The following is a 22,114-nucleotide window of genomic DNA, read 5'->3' on the forward strand; positions in this document are numbered from 1 at the left end:
TCTTTATTGCTAAGTTGAATTATGTCCTGTTCTCTGGTCTTTTTGCCAAAGGAGCAGAACCACTGTGAATTAACTTTTCCCACATGTTCTGAAGATTAGCGATGTTTTAATGAACTGCAAACACTAATAGGAGATGTTGAAAAATTAAGAATATCAGTATCATCTATAATTACCTCTTCTGTTACCCATATAAGCAACATCAGGCATTAAAGCTGTAAGTTGAATAATACATTTTACAATGTCCTATATATAGTCTTTTATTTTTGATGTACAAAGTGTCATATTATTGCATGATAGGAGTTTAAAATGTATTCCTTATTTAAAGCAGGGTGGATTGTAGGTCATTTATCTTATCTCCGGGTATTATTACTAAATTGAGTGTCAACATCACGCTTCCCTGTATGAGCTGATTGGCCAGTGGGATATGTTCATTAACGTATACATTGATTTTTCAAGAATACTGAGCCGTTACTTATAGTTATGCAACTCTGATGTCAGACCACAATTTGGCCAACCCTCCTGCTTTCTCCTCTGTACCAGGTAGGCACTTTGGTTGGTTGCTTTCCTATCAAAATGTTTTCAGCATGCTGAACTCCTCAATGTTAGCTAGGGGATAGAGTTATGAAACTCCCACTGAAATAACTGTCAGCTGTTTGTGATTGTGAGGTCTTCTGGTAAGCTTTGCATATGTCACTGATGACAAGTCGAAGAGATAAAAATGTAGATGGTTCAGTACCATCGGTACTAAGCTCTTTTCGTACCAAGAGTTTACTTAAAATTGCCTAGTGCAGTGGATGGAGGCATCGGCTGCCAGCACTCCATCAGTTCTCCCTGCGCCTAGTGCTGGGGGAGGAAGGAACATATTGGAGTGTGAGGGAGACACCAGAGAGCAAACTGTTCATTCAAGTGGCTTGTTTGGAGGTTTTTCAGGTGTATAAATTAGAGTAATCCCAAAGTTGCTGTAATAAATCAAGTGCAGTCACTTTGTGGCAGTCCCCAGGACTGATGGGACAGCATAAAACTTTTCCTTTCTTCTGCCTTCTCTAAGCTTATCTACTGCACCAAGTGTCTCCTGGTGTACCACAGATTGATCTTAGCCGTACTAAGTCCAGACCAACCTTGTATTTGGGTTACCAATGAGGTTATTTAATATCGTGCCTATTGGTCTGTAAATATACAGCCTCTTTTATCAACCCAGACAGATGGCGTTAATCAGCGTGCTGAGCCATGGCTAACCCTGCCCTCTCCATCCTCTCCCAGATGGCTGGGTAAACTAGCACTCGCTCGTGGGGAAATACACCAGGAGGCACAATTTAGAGATTATTCTGGGCTATTGGCAGAAACAAACTCACTAACATAGACACCCCTTCATCCCTATAGTGTGGATGAGTGCCCTGGGGCTCTGCGGAGTGAGGATAGCACAGCTTGAGATGGCTGAGGAGCCTGCCACCATTAGTTGTCACCCTGCCCAAAGAACAGGCTGCTCACAGACAGCTGCTGAACCACATGTTCAAGAGCACCATGCTTTAAAGGAAACCATTGCCAAAAGACATCACTAAACTGGGACGGCCTCAGAGCTGAATTGGAAATGACTCAGCCATCCGTGCAAGCGAGAGCACAGTCACTTGGGATAACAGCTTCATCAGCCATCGCTGAGCTAGGTCGTCCCTTGCACTGAATCCCTTGTCACTGAGAACGGGCACATACCAGCACAGCGTACATCGAGCACTCCTGAGTCAAGAAAAGCAATTCCCCTGCTAGCCACAAGGGACTTGATCTTTTTCCATTTCTGTATCAGCTCTGCCCCAAAGCTTTCCAGTTTTGAGTTTCCCTGTTGGCACTCCGAAAAAGATGTCCTTACAGAAATCAGGAGTGAGACTGCAGCAGCCAATTTTTTTTTTTTTTTTTTCTAGCAAGTATTGATTACTTGCCAGCTCATGCCCCTGCCCCCCCTTCCCTACCACTTAATGGACTGGTCCGCTTCCTTTCCAAAGAGGCGATGGAAACCACCAGCTGATGGTCAAATGGCTTTGCTCAAGTGGGAGGGGAGAGTTAGGGCTGGCAGTGGTTGACAGCTGCACGTTTGTGAATACAGTGTGTGAGAGGGAAAAAACATGTTTTTATATGGTTTTACCATCTCTTAATTTTGTTAGTCTGGTATATTATTTGCTGTTAGTAACCAGATTATTTTAGAGAACCTCCTTGATTCGAAGTAAGGACAAACCACACTGCATTTCCTCGGTCAAATTTCCAAAACTCCTTCAGCCATCAGAGCAGTTACTATCTCCATTACATCCTTCAGTGTGCTCATTTATAACCTGACCAAAGGTACTGAATAAAATAGAAAGAGGATGAAATATGTAATTCTCCTTCCCACGGGTGAGAGTTGGCTGTAAGAAGAATGCATGATAGCATCAAGAAATAGCAAATGGACACTCTCCTCCTTACCAGGAATCTGAAAAGCAGGTGCCATTGCTACACCCATCAATGATGCTAAAGGGAAACACCAGAACAGCAGGTATGCAGTGACAGTAAACTTATTCTATGCTAGGTCACTTAGGTTAAGGTCTTGGGAATGCAGAGAAGTAGCATGATTTCTAAGTCACGAAATGTTATTTCCTTGCCAAGAACCCAATATTACTCCACTTCATTCTAGATGACTTGTGGCTGATACCTCTTGGGGTACTCTCACTGAAGAAAGGGCAATCTAGCCCTAACTCAAGCTCATTTGATTCGGTGGAGTAGTGTCTTCTCAATACAGAAAGTCCGTCCATACACACTTTTAGTCAGAAAAATGAGCTAATGACAATTTACCGTGGAGAGCTCAGGTTTCTTCTGGAAACACAGCTGAACAAATGCCTCTCCCAGGACCTCTTATTTGTTAGTCCAAAGCCCATGTCTCCCCTCTTTCTCCATTCCAGTGCCTATACTTATTATCGCAACACCGGATGCACACAGGTACCTTGCCACCACTGCTTATCACCTCCCATGGCTTCTCACGCCATGCTCAGGTACAAGAAGCCGCTGTTTTGACAGGCAGGATGGTGGTTGTGTGAAACTCTGCCAAGCTGTCAGGCAGCGTTTCCAAACTCTGTGACTCTCTGTAGTCTTTGCTGTCGTGAACAATGAGACAAATTCAGTGTAATGGAGCACATTCCCCTTCATTGGGGAAGACGAACACAGCATACTGAACTCAAATGATGTAAGCAGGAGAACTGGGGCACTGCGCACAGACAGGTGTATCTATACTCAGAGTCACAGTAAAATAGAGCTGGAAGAGACCTCACAAGGTACTTCGTCTTTCCTTCTGTCTCAGGAGAGTCTGCCAGATCTACATCTTTCTTAGTATGCGTTTGTCAAAAGTTTTTAAAGAACTCCAATGATGGACATGCTACAGTCTCCGTGGATAATCCTTTCTATAGCGTTTTACCATCCATCCCACTCAGAAGTTTTTTTCTTAGTGTCTAGTATGAACTTAAGTTATTCTGCAGCATGTCCAAATGAGCATGAAGTTTCTCTTTACAGAAACTCCTATTCTCCCAACTTAGATGTTTCTTCTTTTGGGTAAATTACCCAAATTTTCCTCACAGCTATATTTTCTAGGTCTGTTTTTGTCCATGTCCCTGTCCTGAGGCTCTCTTCCACTGGCAGGCCCTTGAAGTGTGGTGCCTAGACCTGGACACAGCTCCAGCTGAGGTCTGGAGTGGTCACTAAATTAGATGGTGTGGTGGGTTGACAGATGGTTTCATTCTCACATCTTGTGAACTGTGCTTCTGTTGTACACCCCAAATTGCTTTACCTTTGTCACATGTATAAGACAATGCCATCGTTGAAAGAAGTTAGTTTAGAAAGCATTATAATTCCCATACCCATTTTTACAAAAATGGTATATAACTGTTCATTCCCCAACCTGTATTTGTGTCGCTGAATAGCATTCATTCTCTGTGTAGTTCCTGGCATTTGTTTCTCCTGATTTTCATTCTACTTTTTCAGACCCTTTCTCCGATCCAGAAATTATTTTAATTTATAGCCCCATCCTCCAACACCTTTGGAGTCCTTCCTACCCTTGTGTAATCTCAAAACATTAATGCTCTCCAGACATCACTGGTCACTTATGGAAAGAGAAGACGGGCCCAGGCACAGAAGAAACACGGGTATAGCCTGCTCAATACATCTGTCCCTTTTGACCTCAACCTTTGCCAACCACTCTGATTTCCTAGCCGGTTTTGTAACTATTCCAGGATTGTTTCACAGCTGCTTTAGCCCACGTTCCCCTAGCTTGCTTCCCTAGACCGTGGGAAAGGCGCAGCGCAGAGGAATGCAAATGGAAATAGCTTTTATCACCGATATAAGGCAATTAATACGTGAGGGTAGAAGCAGCTGGACCTTCTGCCCAGAGGCGCTGCCAGACCACGTCCCCCCGGGCAGAGCAGACCGCCCCATCCGCCGCGGCGGGGCCCCCGCCGCCCCCCGTCGCTGCACGCCCGGGACTGCGGGGCCTGAGGACGGCTCCCGGGCTGGGGCGGCGGCTCCCGGGCTGGGGCGGCGGCTCCCGGGTGAACGGCACGGAACGGTGCCGGGGGTCGTCGCATGAAGCCCGGCCCCAGATTTCCCTCTGCCGGTCCCAGCCCAGCCCCTCCGCTCGCCCCGTGAAGACGGCCTGGTTCCCTCCGGAGCCCCGACCGAGCGCCGCGGAGGCCACCCCGGACAAGCCGGGCGGAGCCCCGGCGGGCGGGCAGGGCCCTGGGTCCCGGGGGAGAGCCACGCCCGCGCCCGTACCGGTAGTAACGGTCATCCTTGTAGGGGGTGAGGTCCTCCTTGATCTCCCGGTAGGTCTCCCGCATCCGCCTGCAAAAGCGCTTGACCTCGCCGCACAGCGGGCTCCCGAAGGCGGCGAAATCCGCCTCCATGCCGCCCCGCGCCGCCTCAGGCCCCGCGCTCCGCCATGGCGCCCCGCCAGAGCCCGCCCGGCGCTGCGCGGCCGCGGGGCGGGGGCGGCGCAGGAGCCGCAGCAGCAGCGGCGGCGGCGGCGGCAGGGGCGGGCCCTGGGCGGACGGCCCGCGCCCGCGGGGGCGGCGGGAGCCGCTTCAGCACCACGGAGAGGGGCGGCCGGTGCCCGCCGCCGCGGCCCGGGGGAGGCCCCCGCCCCCGCCCCGCGGGCCTTCCTGCCGGAAAGGGAGCGGGAGCAGGCGGGAGGCCCGGGGGCTCTGGCTCAACCTCCCCCGGCAGCGGATGCCGGGCAGCCGGGTCTCCCCTGGGCCAGCTTCCCGCCCGGGCCGGCGCTGCCCTCTCCCCCCCGGCCCGCAGGTCCCTGGGGAAGTAAGCAAAGACCTCGCATTACCTCTGCTGGAACCAGCGGATTTTTAAAAATAAAACTGGTTTGTTCTGAAGAACTTACCAGCTCTATTTAAAATTAATGTCCTGATTTTTATTGTCGCTTTTACCCAACCTGAACGAGGCCGATCTGCACCACCAGAAAAGGCCTAACATACGCGTAAAAGAAATCTTACGCTAAATCCACTTTTCATGGTCACAATGTCATAAATGGTCCGACATTAAGAATGAAGCTGTTCGGATTTTCAGAGTGGCTTCTGCTGAGCTCCAGTCAATTTTCAGAGTGCCGTGTTAGCTTCATTTGCATTAACCTTCTCTTCAAAAACAAATTCACATTTAAATCCTGTTTTAAATTATTCTATCAATTCAAACCTTAATAATTGCCGTGAATTAATGGCCATCGTAGTATCCATATTAAATATGAAAATACATTACCATTGATATGTCATAATGATTTCTAGAGAGTACAAATACAGAAGTCTGCTATACTGCCCCTCCCATGTAAATATCTTTCCCGTTCACATTTAGGAAGTTGGGCTAGGTTCTTTCCCAGCCTTGCCCTTAGTCTGTATTTTATCACACACTAACACTACACACTTTTACTTAAAAGCCCACTTCGATATCGCCCCACTACGTGGTGACAAGAGGTTATTCCCAGTGGTGCAAAGGGACAACAGGTCTCCCCCGGCAGGTGGGAGAGGGGAAGGATCACCTTCCACTGAGAACTTCTGTTTCCTAACTCTGAATGTTTCTAAGCCTGAGAAGACATAGCAGCACGATAAAAGCCGCATGCACACTCAGGCTGGAGACTAGAAGGTTTCTAACGACCACAGGACTGTTGCTCTGGAGCAGTCTCCAAAGAGGAGCCAGCCTTAGGACCAGCCAGCGTTAGGGTAGAGCTTGACCAGCTTCTGAACGGCTACTTTGAAACCTCAGGACAGGCTCAGTAGGTCCCTCACACTTCTGTGACTGACATAGTCAGGTAGGAGTTTCCTGGAAATATTCATTTCAGGGTAAATGTTTCATTTGTGATTAAGATTTAGCCATGTTTTTCCTCAAAGTAAATTTTAAAATTCTTTGTTATGTGTGATGAATGTGCTGCTTCCAGCTCTCAGGCTCAGAGGTAGGAATTATCAATGGGATCTTTAAATACTTACCGAAAGGAGGAAATAAATCATTTAGTCTTCAGCCAAGTAAAAACACATTCACTGCTGGGAGTTATGCAATTACTGTAGCAAAGTAATAAAAAATAGGCTCAAAGATTACAAACTGATTACCATTTAATTACTCACAGCTAAGTGACCTCTATTGCATTTATTTTAATTTTTTTTTTTAAACCCAAAACCCAATCAGGGTTTGCTGGAGGGCCCAAAGCAGCACCATCAGAGGGATGCAATCTAGTTTCCTTCCTGCTGTGCTGAACATTGTCCAGACCGGCTTCAGACTGTGCCAGTCCCCCACACCTCGACTGCCGCAGGAGGAAATCACAGCCCCTGTGGAAGGCTGACAGGTGACTCGCACAAAGAAGGTGTTAGCACTGACCATGTACTAAACCACCAACTTCTGCTATCAGAAAAACCCCAGCCATTGTTTCAACTAACAATTACCAAACATTACAGAATTAAAATTAATAGGTGTGTGAATAGTTAAGTTTGCACTGTGTGAAGACTCAAGCTAATTGCATATTCCCATTGCGGTCCGTATTAAACTCTCAAAGACTCTGAGAAGGTAAGGAAATAATTTTGAGTCTCCAGAGGTCAACACATCGATAAAACAAGCAGTGCACAGAGTTGTATGCATGCACCTGTGTGAAAAATCAAATGTTTTCAGTGGCCTCCTCTGCCCGGGAAATGACGAGACACTGACAGCGTGCAGAGCTGCGCCAGCCGTGCCTTCTGCAGCCAACACCCGAGGGCTACGGACACTGATGGTCTGTGAAGCCCAGCCACCTCAAAGTGATTTGGGGAAAGTGATACTGTAGTTACAAGTCTGGCCTGCTGCCTTTTTAAAAAGTGCATCCCTTGCTACCCAGTAGCAGTTCCCAGGTATCGTTTTTAAGAAGAATTAACTGCTATCTAAATGTTTTCGTCAAAGGAATTTCAGGTTTTCTTTTTTTTTTTTTAATTAGAAAAATATTAAACCAAACTTCTAATATTAAACAGGCACTCATATTAACACTACCAATCTATTTTTCTTTTGTCAAAACTTAATGAATGGAACATTTCTATTAGCTGTTCACTTACCCCTGGCCCTGCAGATGCCTACGGGTCACACCTACTTTTATCGGTTGTCCTTCTTTCCTGTCCAGTGCAGTCACGGCGCAGATTGGGCTGGCACAGAAAAGCGTTTAGTTCTGCAGGAAGCACGGCTTCAGTAAAAGCAAAGAGAGGCCAAGGTTTTGACAGCTTTGCAAACAAGATGCAAGAGTAACCAACAATTTACCTGCACTGGGCCCCTGCACTATGACTCGCCCCGTTCATTTCAGGGCACCCTAGCTCACCTATCCAAGCACAGCACCTTCTATGCCAACCTTGGTTTGCTGCTTTTCACAGCACCTAATAAAAGAGAGGCAGCATCAAACCGTGTCTAAGAACAAACCAATCTAAAGTAATACTCAGAGTCCAATAAATCTCAGTTAGAATTTAAGCATCTGAGACTCAATTCACCCCCCGAGTGCTTCTGGACTTCATGAGGGAGAGAAAAGCCCCAAGAGTCTAAGACCAAGATGTGATGAAACTCGACATCTGTTCAATGCACTCATCGTATCATGTCACAGGGACAGAATTTATTTTGAGGGTGGAGCTTAACAGCAGTCCCTCACAGAATTTTTCTTCCTGATTCTCCCCCTGTGTACAGTTAGCCTTTTACAGCATCAGCCACATGTATTAAATTGTGATAGTAGCTAAATAGAAAGCTTGGCAATCCACATAAAAGCACCAGGATTATTACTCTGGGTCTTTCAGAAACAACAGCAGCTGGTGCTGAGAAGTTAAGGGAATAAACACTGCAGCTCAAGTCCCTCTTTTTTCAGCAAAGGAACAAAACTCACAAACAAGCAGAAGTCCAGCTGCTCAGCAAATACCTTCTCCTTCAACACTGTTTTGAGCCGGAGAAAGGCAGTAGTGGCAGCTGCTGGCTGAAAAGAGTAACTGCCTTCTTCCTTCCCGGTGGAGTTAAGGACTGCCGCATCTGAGGGCACAGAAACAAGCCCACATCTGTACTGACTCGACAAAGATAAGGGAGTCCGTGCTGCTGTTATACAGCTGCAAATACGCCTCTAAATCATGCTGCATACAGGACTTGTCACTGAGTATCCCCAAACTGTGTGAGTAGAAACTGTGCTGAGTGCCACAGAAACCTCAGCGCTTTGGTCCACCCTGCCCTCTTCTTCACTGCCCCCTTGATTCCGGAAAACAAAAGCCCCTGTCTCACCTCAGGCCATCATGGCTTGGTTGTCCCCTCTTGACAGAAAACTACTTTGTCACAGCTAACCGGTTATATGACGACAACTGCTGCCACGCAGCCCTTGCTGCGCATACAGAGGGTCACAGCAGCATCCTGGGGACAGACAGGTCGGGGGGAGCTCAGCAGGAGCATGGCGCTCACCGTGAAGCAAAGCTTCTCATTTATTTGAAGAGGTGACACAGACACATCGGCTGGTACAGCCCCTGGCAGATCATCTGTAACAAATCATCTCTGACAGGGGCTTTGGAGCCACAGCTGCTCTTGTCATCACCGGGAGGAATAAAGCTCTACACAGCTGGCTGCAGCTGGCAGTCCCAACCCTGACAGCAGCAGCAAGAAAGACTCATCACTCTCTTTTTTTCCTTTGGAGATGAATCTTCCCTGAATTTATCCTGCTTTGAAGAGATGTGAAGCCAAGCAAATAAGATTTATAGTATCTTTTGATCAAAATTTAAGAAGAATCTCTTGCAAGGTGATTTCAAGGGTAACAAAGAGGAAATCCTAATCAGATCTGATTCACCCTCTTGTGTATCTCTTGGCACGCCTGGGTTGCTCTTTCCTCAACTGTCATGTAGAAAGCAATGGGAAGACTGAAATGGCCTAATTGGGAGCATGACTAGATTGCCTGTCCTATTGATAAATTAACATTTTAATATGCTGTTTCAGCGTGATTACTGGCTTTCAGATGTCAACTGTACTTGGAATAATAATTACCAGTGGCATATATTAGCTTAAATATTGTATTAAAAGGAATACTTGTAAGGGAAATAAAAACTCAACAGCTTGTGGCATCTAGATAACAACTAGTGAAGACTTAAGACTAACTGCTTATTTTTAATTGCTGCTTACTTTTTGTATTTTGGTTACCTTAGTCAATGAAATAGATCACAGAATCACAGAACGGTGGGGGTTGGAAGGGACGTCTGGAGATCATCTAATCCAACCCCCCCCCCCCCCGCTAAAACAGGATCGCCTACAGCAGGTTGCACAGGAACCATCACCATATTTACTTTCCAGTTCTCGCTCAGCATATTGCCGTGAGTGTACTTTAGAGAAAATTTTAAACACGATGTTGTAGTGGGTTGGCCCTGGGTCTCTGCCACTCCTTCCTCCTCACACTCTTTCCCTGCTCCAGTGTGAGGTCCCTCCCTCCACAAACTCCAGTGTGGGTCCTTCCCATGGGCTGCAGTTCTTCACAAACTGCTCCAGCATGGGTACCTTCCATGGGTTGCAGACCTTCAGGAGCAGACTGCTCCCATGGGGGGTCCCCCACGGGGTCACAAGTCCTGCCAGCAAACCGGCTCCAGCCTGGGGTCCTCTCTCCACGGGCCACAAGTCCTGCCAGGAGCCTGCTCCAGCGTGGGTTTCTCATGGGGTCACAGCCTCCTTTGGGCATCCACCTGCTCCTGCACCAACTCCACGGGCTGCAGGTGGATATCTGCTCCACCATCATCCTCCATGGGCTGCAGGGGGACAGCCTGCCTCACCACCATGGTCTTCTCCAGGGGCTACAGGGGAATCTCTGCTCCAGCGCCTGATCTCTCCCCCTCCTTCTTCACTGACCTGGGTGTCTGCAGAATTGTTCCTCTCACATATTCTCACTCCTCTCTCCAGCTGCAAATTGCTGTTGCGCAGTTTTTCCCTCCCTTCTTGAATACGTTATCCCAGAGCTGCTACCACCGTCGCTGATTAGCTTGGCCTTGGCCAGCGGCGGGTCCGTCTTGGAGCCAGCTGGCTGGCTCTGTCAGACACAGGGGAAGCTTCTTGGAGCTTCTCACAGAAGCCACCACTGAAGCCCCCCACTACCAAAACCTGGCCGTGCATACCCAATGCACATGTTCAAATCAGCTGTATTTTTTTGAAAAAATTTTACAATGTTTGAGAAAATACATGTAATGTCATATCCTGACAGTTTTATTGTATCTATTTTAAGAAAAACACCTTTGTTTTTGATTTTCAGATGCCTACTACCCTTCCTTTGAAAGTCAGGTCTCTTGTGAGATGTAATCTCATCTCTCAAGAATATTTAGGATTAATTGCCTAATAATCATGCAAATTGTATCACCTCAGACTAAAAATGTGTGGTGGGTTGATCCCAGCTGGGCAGCCAAACTCCAACCGAACCGCTTGCTCACTCCCCCACCCTACCTTGCAGCCAGCTGGGCAGGGTAGAAAATAAAAAGAACAGGAGTAAAAAAGCTCGTGTGTAGAAGTAAAGACAGGGACATGACTTGTCAATTATTGTTGGGGCAAACCAGGCTTTACTCGGGGAATTTAACTTAGTTTATTTTCAGTTGAGACAAATATTTGAGTACTGATTTAGATACTGGGAAACAAAAAACCCAAAAGAAACATTTACACACTGTTGTGGTTTTGCCCCAGCTGGCAGCTAAGCCCCACGCAGCTGCTCGCTCAATCCCCCCCATTGGGATGGGGGAGAGAATTGGAAGGGTAAAGATGAGAAAACTCGTGGGTTGAGATGGAGATAGTTTAATAAGTAAAACAAAAGCCGCACGTGCAAGCAAAGCAAAGCAAGGAATTCATTCCCCACTTCCCATGGGCAGGCAGGTGTTCAGCCATCCCCAGGAAAGCAGGGCTCCGTCACGTGTAACGGTGACTTGGGAGGACAAACGCCATCACACTGAACATCCCTTTCCTTCCTTCTTCTTCCTTCAGCTTTGTATGCTGAGCATGATGCCATATGGTATGGAATATCCCTTTGGTCAGCTGGGGTCAGCTGTCCCGGCTGTGCCCCCTCCCAACTCCTTGTGCACCCCCAGCCCCCTTGCTGGTGGGGTGGTGTGTCTCAGCAGAAAAGGCCTTGGCTCTGTGTAAGCACTACTCAGCAGTAACAAAAACCATCTCTCTATTATCAACACTGTTTTCAGCATAATTCCAAAAACACAGCCTCATATGAAGAACGTTAAGTGTATCCCAGCCAAAGCCAGCACACACACACTTTAGGAAACCATCTTTTCTTCACCTTTCCCAGGCTCATCTTCATCCAAGCACCTCTCCTCCCCAATCCCCTGATTATCACTGCAAGTTCCATCCAGTCTCTTCAGTGCGGCAATGGGTGGCAGTGGGGTGCAATCAGGACACAGAGGTTTCTCTCTGCTGCTCCCTCCTTCTCATACTTTTCCTATGTGGGTCCTCCATAGGCTGCTGTCTCTTTTGGGGTGTACCTGCCTCAGCATGGACTTATCCATAGGCTGCAGTACCTCCAGGGGGCCATACATGCTCCAGGGTGTGTGTGCACGTGTGTGTGTGTCCTCCATGGGCCGCACAGTCCCTTGGTGGTGGTGGGGTGCCTGCCCCACCATGGACCACCTCCTCCTCTGACCTTGATGTTCCCCTGCTGTTTCTCTTCTTAGTCACCAACTTTCTGTCTCCATCCTTTTTTAAATATGTTTCCGCAGGGGCACCACCAGCTTTGCTGATGGGCTCAGCTGTGTCCTGCGCTGGGTCCATTTTGGAGCTGGCTGAAACCATCTGTGTCTGACATGAGGCAGCCCCGGCCTCTTCCCACAGAGGCCACCCCTGCAGCACACCCTCCCCCCCCCCCCCATCAGCACCTGGTATGTCATTATTCAGATAGAATACTTCATAATACTTTTCCATTATTCATAATACTGTTCCGTTTCTGCACTGTTTTCTGTACCTCTCAAGGGAAGCAATTAAAACTAACATGGAAGTAGTGAAAAGTGCCAGACATTTTGGAAAACTTACCTCCTTTTAGAAACAGCTTATTGCCTACATAAACAGTCACACATTAATTAATGGCAGGAACCTTCAGGGACTGCTAGATCTAACTAGAAACATGCAGTATCACCAGGGTCTTATTCTGTGCTGGGGAATCTCATTTCTCTAGCCAGTTGTTTCTGGTCTAAACCACAAAGTTGAATACCCAGTTATAAATATCCCATGACATTTTTTTTCAAAGTAATAGAAAAACTTAGACAATATAGGTTTTGCAGCACATGTTTGCAGCCCACTCAAGTGAGTTAGCTTTTGCTTGCACAAACCAACAAAAGTGTCTCCTACACAGCCATTTAGGACTACAGCTAATTTGCAGGACTCAGGCATATTTCTAAGCTCCCGGGCCTGGGCACGTGAGCTCACGAAAGACAGGGACTCCTCATCTGCAGGCCATCACTTCTCCTCCTCATGTAGGAAAGGAAGAGACCTGGGTGTGCAAACGGTGAAGGAGCAGGAGTGTCCTCCAGCCAGGTCATCATCTGGCTGATGGGGGCCCCAAGACCTTGGCAAATACTGATCTGTGCCTCTGGAGGGGCCAATTCGCCTTTGGTCATTGCGTGTTTCACACATTTACCTCAAAATCTATCCAAATGCATTTAACTGAAGCAGTCTTGATTGGAACACTTCACAGGATGAAGAATCCATGACTTCTTTGAGCTTGTTTCAGTGTTAATAATTTTCATCGTTAAATGTGTCTTGCTTCTTTTTATACTTGGCTTCAGCCCCCAGTCTCCCAATCATTAGTGCTTGTCGTGCCTTTCCCTGCTAAATTAAAGTGCCTTTCGATACTGGTATTTTAGTTAAGTTTTTTTTAAGATAGCCAGAATTATTTAATTATGCTCTTCTCTGAAATAAGGTAAACAGACAAATCTCTTGCTGTGAGGCATTTTCTTCATTTTTTGAACTTCATAGACTCTCCCTTCCGAGACAGTTTAAAAGCCTGGACAGCAGAAGCAAACCCAGTATTTTACCAGGTGAAATCACTTCCCTCCTTCCACTGCCTTACTTACCAACCTGAGGACTGTACCAGCTCTTTTTGCAAGATCTCGGGATTGTTAGCATATCGCATTGAGACGCTTGTCCGCTCTGACCTGTGCCTCCAAATCAGACCTGCAGCTTTTGGAGTTAAATTGCTCATTTTGAAGATAAGTTCACATTCCTTGCTCCTAAATGCATAACTTTGCATTTGCCTATATTAAAAATGCATTTTGTCTGTAATGTTTCACTGCCTTGTCCTTAGTACTATTTGCTTTTCTGGCTGTTTTGTGCCATGGCCAGATTTGGCCAACCACAGTCCTCTATTTGCTTTTAAGTCCTGTTTACTGTCAGGTCTAGTACCCACCTCTGAAAAATCCTATCAGAAACATGCCGCTCAGTGACGATTTCATGTCACAGGCTACTTTGTAACATCTCTCACTTAATTTGTAATCCATTTAAAGCACACCTCGTTCACACTCGTTATTGCTAATTTCTTTATTGGAACCCCAGGCAGTATTTAATCAAATGCCTTGTGAATGAAATTTTATCTACCAACTGAGGTAATAACCTCAAAAAATGGTGTCAAAGGACACAGCGGGGTAAGATCTCTTTTTTTCTCCATAATAATGTATCACCTAAAATTACTTTCTCATGGTTTACGTCCTTATATTCCAGTTTTTAACTGACTCCTATATCATCCTTTTTATTATTTTGCCTGCTGCTGGAGTCAGCATGGCTGGCCTGCTACCTACTTCCTTTTTTCAAATATTGTTAGGTAAGCATTTTCTCAGGTTCCTGAAATTTCTCAGACTACATAGAATTCATTAAAAATGCACACCGGTTGGCTGGAATTCTCTTCAGCCTGCTCTATACCACTCTTGATGACAAACTAGCCAAGTCTTTTTGAAAAAAGAGTGAAACAGGATGAACCGACACAGGTCAATTCTGGTTAATACTGCAAGTCATCAACTATACTGCTGAGGAACGAATTTGTACTTTAACTTTGTACTTAATTTACCCGTCTATTTTAGCAGAAAAGGAAGAAAGGTGTTAAGTGTGCTCAAGTCTAGCAATATGTTCTCTAACAGTAAGTAGTATGTGATACCATCTTGCATCGCTCAGGGTGACAAAGTGTAGCTAGCAGACTCCCACGTTTCTTCTTAAAGTTAGCTCATGTACTTTGGAGAGAGAGATTTTTCCTTAGAGCTAAAATTGCAGCACTGGCTCTGGAGCTTGGAATGTCTTGACACACTGCCTAATGCCTCCATGTACCTTTTGCCTCCTTGTGTGAGAAAGGAATTTCTTTAGAAGCATTTTCTTTCGGGCTGTACAGTAAGTTTCAAGCTATAGTAGGCTTCCATCCAGTTATTGCTGTCCACAAGAGAGAGCCGAGAATCACTAAAATTGGGATCAGTCACCACTTAAACTAAGTCCACCTCCTGGTTACTGCTCATCGCATCTGTACTATGAGCAATTGGCCACAACATAGCTGGCTTTTTCACATCTCTGCATTGCTCTCAAGGCTCAAATTCTTTGATGATTCAAGCTGTCTCTCCTGGCTGCCTGTGGGTGTGCTGTCTGGTCCCTCAGGAAATTACAACGAATATTCCTCCTGCTAGTTTGCTCAAATCCACTGCTTTGCAGTCCCAGGTGATTTCTGTTGCAGCAAGAAATCTGTGTTTCACGTTGACTTTATTTTTGTGACATACCACACAACACTGCTGCAGTCTGCAGCTCCCTGATCTCCTCCAGTTTTCCAAAGATTATTTGGTCCTTATAGCTGCAATCTGTATGTTCATTCATCACTTGCTCCATAGGAAAGTCCCCCTCTTGGTGAATTCATGCAGGCATGATAAAATGCTGTGAGCCATCCTGCCTTCCTATTCCTACTGCAGGTGCACCTCAGGAATTGGTGTTTGCTCTCTCTTCATTCTTGACGCACTGTTAGGAAAAGCCCCCGCCCTCCCAACACACCGTTACCATCACTGATAGATCAGGTTCCTTTGAGGCTTGCTAGCCTGCTGCATCACACACTAGGAAACCAGTGTTTTGTTGAAGTTGTTTTTATTTTGATTTTTTTCTTCTTTTTAATGGCTTGATTAATATATCAAGGGAAATAACAAACATGGCAATAAAAGGGAAGCTATTGGAACACCGATGAGCTGAAATGATGGCTTATTCAACTAGTCTGAATCAGGCACAGATAACCGTTGTCACAGGGCTTCTCTGTGTCACTGCGTTAGAAAAGTCATTGTCAGGAACCTCCTGGGAGGAAAATCCAGTTAATTTGGTGAGCTTGCTGTGCATAAAGCTCCTGGGAGTAGCATTCAGCTCACGGAGTCAATGAACCAAGGTCAGGAAATTCAGCTACTGGTGTCATTTGAAGTAGCAAAGTTTAATAATGCTTTTTGAAGCCATCAGTGTTGCCAGACTTTGTTCAGATCCTACACCCTGGTAGGTAGCTTCAAAGTGATGATTAAGCTTTCAACAATGGTGCCGTGCCTGTTGGTGACATCTCTTTGCACTGTAACATTTAAGCTTTACATGTTTATCAGCGAAAAACTGATTATTAATACAAGAAGAATTACATACATTCATTGTTTAAAAGCATCATAAACAGACAACACAATATTTTCCCTTAGCATGTTAATATACTATAAAACACTTATAAGATTCTATTTCAAACAAACTAATTCACGTCCATGTCTTACAAATCTTCAGCAAAATGACCTTACTCGGTATCTTTCTTCATCTTTCATCTGGTAGGTAGAGCTTTGCAGTTTGCACTTCTTTGTTCAAGCAAAGGCATTTCTGATTTGGACATGTGCATGGACAGAGGAGGACACACCCGATAATAAATGTGAAAGGCAGCTGCGGTGGTGATGATCCAAACATCCGCTCCGTGTCGAGATTCTTCTGTGTATCCGTTGTTTAGCCACAGCTCGCAGCACTGAGCAAAAGAGGTTTGCACTGCAGCAACTGCCTCCAAATTCCAGCGTGACCGTACACGGTGCAAACAGACACAGCGCATAGCCCAAAGACAGCCGGGACTGACTTCACTCATGTTGGAAGAAAGGCTATCAAAAGAAAGTTATTGATACCGACTGTTGCCCATCACAGGATTTTATGTCACCTATGTTTCAAAGACGTCTGTTGAAGTCGCCAGTGTTTGGAGCTACACCTGCTTGAGTTTTCCATCTCCCAACTTTCCCTCACCTATAAAAGCACCAGCAGTGTTAACATCCCGAATAAAACACACAGGCTTGTCACAGCTCCACAAACACCAACCTCAGGGGAGCATTTGGCTTCACGGGTGCCTGTGAATCTTGCGTTCTGACCACCTGATACTCTGGGGGCAAGGTATAAAATTGCTGCATCCAAGGCTGAGCTCAAGAATGGTCATGTCTTCAGGGGTAACTGTGGGTGATTTGTACCCATCACTTGAGGCACGGACTGCATGCAAAAAAGCCCATCAGCTTTTCCTAAGAGAATATAGGAAGTTTTTTTCAAGACACCGATTAGCTCAGGGACTCATTTATGATATGGAGAATTTATCACATAAACGTACTCTCTTCTGCCACGAATTTGATGAGGCCTGAGTTGCTGATTGGATTAAAAACCTTTCTCCATTGCTACACAGTTCTGTTCTTGAAATGAATACTTGCTTTGGATCCTCTGTTGCCTCTCTCTCTCATCTTTTGGAAATACCAAACATAACATAAATTTTGCAGCTTCTGTATCATTTGGTAGTGCTAATGACCTGGTGAAGTTAATGCCTAGTTAACACTGTTCATTCTTCAGATTAAATTCATTCTGTAGTAACAGAGAAAATGATGATCTCGGTAGGAGTCACACTTGTAACCCATCCAATGTTGCCTGTGCCCAGGGAATACGCAGGGACTCCTTTGGGTCTCTGTGTTGCACAACAATTAGTGTTTGTCCTAACAAATTCCTCCAACATCCCTTCCTAAGCACTTTCCAACTCCCTTCTTTCTGTTGGTACTTGAAAACATCTTAAATTTCTACTCGGACATCTAGTCATAATGTTTCTGTGCAGGTGAATCACTTCTAAACCAATTCCTCCTGATATCATCATGTGCTTCTTCCCTAACTTTACATACTTTACTTAGTTACCAACAACATCAAATTGGCCAAGCAGTTAACAGACTGACAGCATCTGCCTCATTAGCATTGACTGTATTTATCTCATGCTCTCAAACTTTCCAAACAAAGCTTCAATACCCACCTGGTAATTTAAAGTCCTATGTACTTACAGGTCTTCATGAGTTATCTTGAAATTAATCAGTTAAATCATGGCTGTCAGTTGTTTTGTATGATTACTAACTCATTCATGTAATTGCCACCTAACTCAACTATTTTGAGAGTAAATTTCATTGTAGATCCTGTTCTTTGAATCTCTTCAGCTGATTACTTCTCAATTGCCTGCCTAAGATTCTTCCAAAAGAACACACAGATCCAATTTAAAGGCACTTGACGTCATCAGTTGTCTGTAAAAGTCTACTCAAAACCATTTTAAACATCTATTCTTTTGATTAAATTGTTTTCAACTTTGTCTCTTGCATTGAGTAATCTACACATAGCAGATTAACAGAAAAACTTTGGGAACATGATAAATATCACTTTATCTTCATGAATGCCATGGTTTGGGCTTTCAGACCTGACCTCCAGCTTAGGACAGCTACATTTCTTGGATCTTTTCTTCATTGGCTTGCTTGTAACTTCACAGATGCAAGCAATCTTGCTACCAGGTTGTTCATCATTATTATCTTTGGATAAATATTTTCCTAATGGATGTAAATGGCTCTTACTATGCCACATTTTCTATTTCAGAATATTTAATTTTAGATCATAATTCTCACCATCTTCTATAATTTTGATTCTCTTCACATTTAATATTCACACGGTAACGATTTCTGCAAAAAAAACCCCCACCTTTCCACAGCCACTCTCTTTCTAGTGATGATGGCATGAATGACCATGATTGTAGATATTGCATTGAGAAACCTGAATACAAGTGATTTAGACTACTGCATCAGCTCATGAGTTTTGTCCTTACTTCTTCTGAAATAAGGTACATTCTGTCTGATATGCTGCTGATCCACTCCTGACAGCTTCACTGACTTCCCCGAGGCCTCTCCTTTCTCAATTGCTATTGCCTTGCTCTTTGGACAGCTTTTTCATCACAAACATACTGCAGTCCTTCCGATGATACTCGGTGTGATGCATTTTACTCTCACTCAAGTTTTCCATAATCTCCAGACGTGGAATCTAATTGTGGATTCTGGCAGCTCTCTGAAGGATGCTCTCTCAGTTTATGGCCTGAGAGGACACTTCATTGGCATCTGGAACTTCTGAAGTTCATAGCAGAACTTCCAGTGTGAATTATACATATGCCACAGTTTTTAGAAACATGTCCACTCTTTTTTTCACATTCACTGATATGTTCTGTTGATCAGACACAATTCACATCTGCTAAAACCTGTATATTTTATAAATGGCGAATAAAATTTTTAGTAATATACCAATAGGAATACTAGCAGTGGATTTCTCAACAAAACTGGAATCTTGGTTTTAGTGACTCTCTAAGCCACACAAATTAAGCTTGTCAAAATGAATGTTTGCCACCTCAGATAATACTAGCTACCACGCCAGCTCAAGGAGAAAAATCTAAAGGTATGTTCATAGACCTAATGAAAAGAAGGATGCTTCCCTCATTAGAAAGCATCATAAAATGAGAGAGAGAAGTCAAATCACAGTTAGGTGACTTCTGAAGATGAGACTCTGCATTTGGCTGCCTCCACATGAGGCAATTAGAAGACTCCTTGAAGTTTAAATCATCTTGAGTATCCTCCCTTTGCTGTAACTGCCTCATATACACTCTTCTCCAAAATAAACATCTTTTCAGATGACAAAAAAGTAACAAAGTCCTAAATGGCTTTGAAAGGAAAGGGAAGAAATTAATCTTACCAGAACTGTGCAACAAAGAGAACAAAGATACTCTTGTTTTAAGAGAGAGTACAATCACCACAGAGTGCAATGAGAAAGGAGAACAAAGAAATGTTACTTACTGTAGTTCAAATCTAACTTTCCTCTTTATCCATGGGGAAGTGAGAAATGGAAGAAAACATGGAACAGTTGGACTAGATAAAAATATCAGGAGATGCAACAAAGCACAACATTCCTCCAGATGAACAGGCTTCCCTTTGATCAAACACAAAAAGATCTGAAATGTGTCTGTTTTAAAGAGAAAATGAGAATATGCAATACACAACTATAATGGATGAGGAGCAAGATGAAATGTCTGAGATGAATCTCAATTGGTATAAAGTGCACCAGTTTTGTGGGTTTTTTCTAATCTTGTACAATTCTCTCACAGCCAGGTAATTACTTAGCCCTGGAGTATATCCCATTAAGATTGCATAAAGAAAGCTAGGCTGCTGTTGAAAAAATGAGCACTAAGTAAAGACTGCTATTTTATTATTGATAGCTATTTTGGTAGTAATGCCAATAAAAAATGGAATATACCATTGACCAGAGAACATCAACAACAATAACCTCTCTTGGTGAAAAAGCTCATGATCTAGCCAGGAGTTATTAAATCATATATACAATCTTAACTACATGCATAGCTGCTGTAGTCCCAGTTTCTTTTTAAAAAGCCCCTGCTTAAATATTGTTCCCTCACTGCACATGTCTGCACATGACCTTCTGACCTCTAAACCAGGCAGCATAAATACAGGGCACTGGGCACAAATAGCTCTTGTATTCATCTAAATCATAAAAAGAAGATGGCACTATTACCAACAATGACTACAATCACATATAAAAAAAGAACAAGTAAATACTATTAATCCCTGTACGAGGCAAGAAAATTATTACAGGAATCTTTCTAGGCTATTTTCCTAAAGGGTCACTTTTTTATTTGTTTACTGCAGGCCCTGTTAACTGATAATTTTTGCATTTCTAGGCAGGCATGTCTCAGTAGTCATCTCCCCCAAACAAGCCACCTCCCCAGATCTGTTTGCCTCCTTTCATGCCTCCTCTCTCTCAAGAGCTAGTTACAGCTTCAGTGTTCTCATTTAGTCTCATTTATCTACCAGCATGCACAGAAAGTTTATTTACAAACTGCAAGTGACTACGTGTGCTAAATTTAGCTAGTTGCACCCAGCAGAGAGGGGCCTTCTGAAAAGGATCTTCCAGAACAACAAACCAAACCGCGTTAGCTCAGTTCCTTGAGCAAAGAAGATACAGACTGTTACCATGACTGAATCAATTACTAGTGCTGTAGCTAGTAGAAACACCCAAATTAACACTAACAAAGGGCAGGGGAGCAGATAACTGTATTTTAAGTCAACATCCAACATAAAGAAGGAAAACCCTGAAAACTGCTGGAACCTCGATCTAAAAGGAAACTGCATGAAGCAGCTTTGTTCACGTGGCCAGTGAAACACTGAAACCAGCCAAAGGAAAAAGCAAACAAGCACAAGGCCGAAGCAGAGTGCAATGAGAGAAGCTATATTGCTGTTCCATTTCTCTGTCTCCAAACTTAAATAATTGCATAATTTCTGCATTTTAGTAGAATTGGCATTTTGACTGTAAAACTGTCTAAAGCTAGGGAGATTTCACGAGTGCTGGCAGACCCCCAGCACTCATTCCCTGAGCCATGCTGATGCTGGAAGAGGACTTTCCGCAGCTGCCGTGCAAAGCATTCAGGCACCAGGCTGGGAATCCTCCCCCTTCTCCTCATTCCCAGAGGTTGATACTCCAGGTTTAAGGCGTTTTTTTAGAAATGCTGGTGTACGAATGGTGACACTGGTACACAGTGAGAATCCAGTTAAGCCCAGTGTTGTGTCTCCTACAACAGCCATTTGCAGATTCCTCGGGAAGAGCAAGAACAGAGCAAAATCATATGGTATTTCCCCTACTATTCTCCCAGCGTCTGACTATTTTCAGCTCAGGGAACTTTCTGTCCCTGTTGTAGTTTGTTTAGAGTCCCAATGCGCTTTTCCAGTCTTGCTTGAGTTCTTGTACCACAGGCATCTTACTGTACCACAGCATCCTTTGGCAAAGCGGGCTGCTATTTACCTCCTTGAAGAACCACCTCCTTTTGTTTGATAGCCTGCCTCACTATTATTTCGCTTTCATTTTATATCTTATTTTCATTTTATGTTGTTTAGAGACAACAGACAATCCCTACCCACCTTTCCACATTACTCCTGTTTTTGCTGGCTCTCTAGCAATCCCTTTAAGTTATCTCTTTTTCCAGGCTGAAGAGTCCTAGCCTTCGCAGTTATTCCTCATGTAGAAGTTGATTTATGCCTTTGATCTTCCTTGTTGCCCTGCTGTGAATCTTCACTAGATCTATCTACCTTATCTAAGACAAGGGGACTGGTACTGCAGAGTATGCAAAGCGTGGTGACTGACAGTTTTATACAGTGATCCTGTATTTTCTGCTTTGCTGTCAATTCTTTTCCTAAACATCACTAATATTTTATTTCTTTCTTTTGACTGCTGCTGAGCACCAACCTGATGTGTCAGAGAGCAATCTATCAAACCC

The 22,114-nt window shown here is 44.5% G+C and overlaps 2 protein-coding genes across 2 annotated transcripts in view; one reads left to right on the forward strand and one right to left on the reverse strand.

Moving 5' to 3' along the window:
- The window catches only part of TMEM181 (transmembrane protein 181), a 37,170-nt gene extending 32,138 nt beyond the window's left edge, over positions 1–5,032 (reverse strand). The window contains exon 1 of the mRNA XM_075748308.1: positions 4,780–5,032. Within this exon, the coding sequence (XP_075604423.1) occupies positions 4,780–4,910 (131 nt within the window). The 5' untranslated portion in view covers positions 4,911–5,032. The remainder of the gene's footprint in view (positions 1–4,779) is intronic.
- SERAC1 (serine active site containing 1) overlaps positions 1–22,114 on the forward strand; it is a 379,919-nt gene that overhangs the window by 146,849 nt on the left and 210,956 nt on the right. The window lies entirely within an intron of this gene.

This window comes from Balearica regulorum, chromosome 3 (genome assembly GCF_011004875.1).
Source record: "Balearica regulorum gibbericeps isolate bBalReg1 chromosome 3, bBalReg1.pri, whole genome shotgun sequence".
Taxonomy (NCBI): domain Eukaryota; kingdom Metazoa; phylum Chordata; class Aves; order Gruiformes; family Gruidae; genus Balearica; species Balearica regulorum.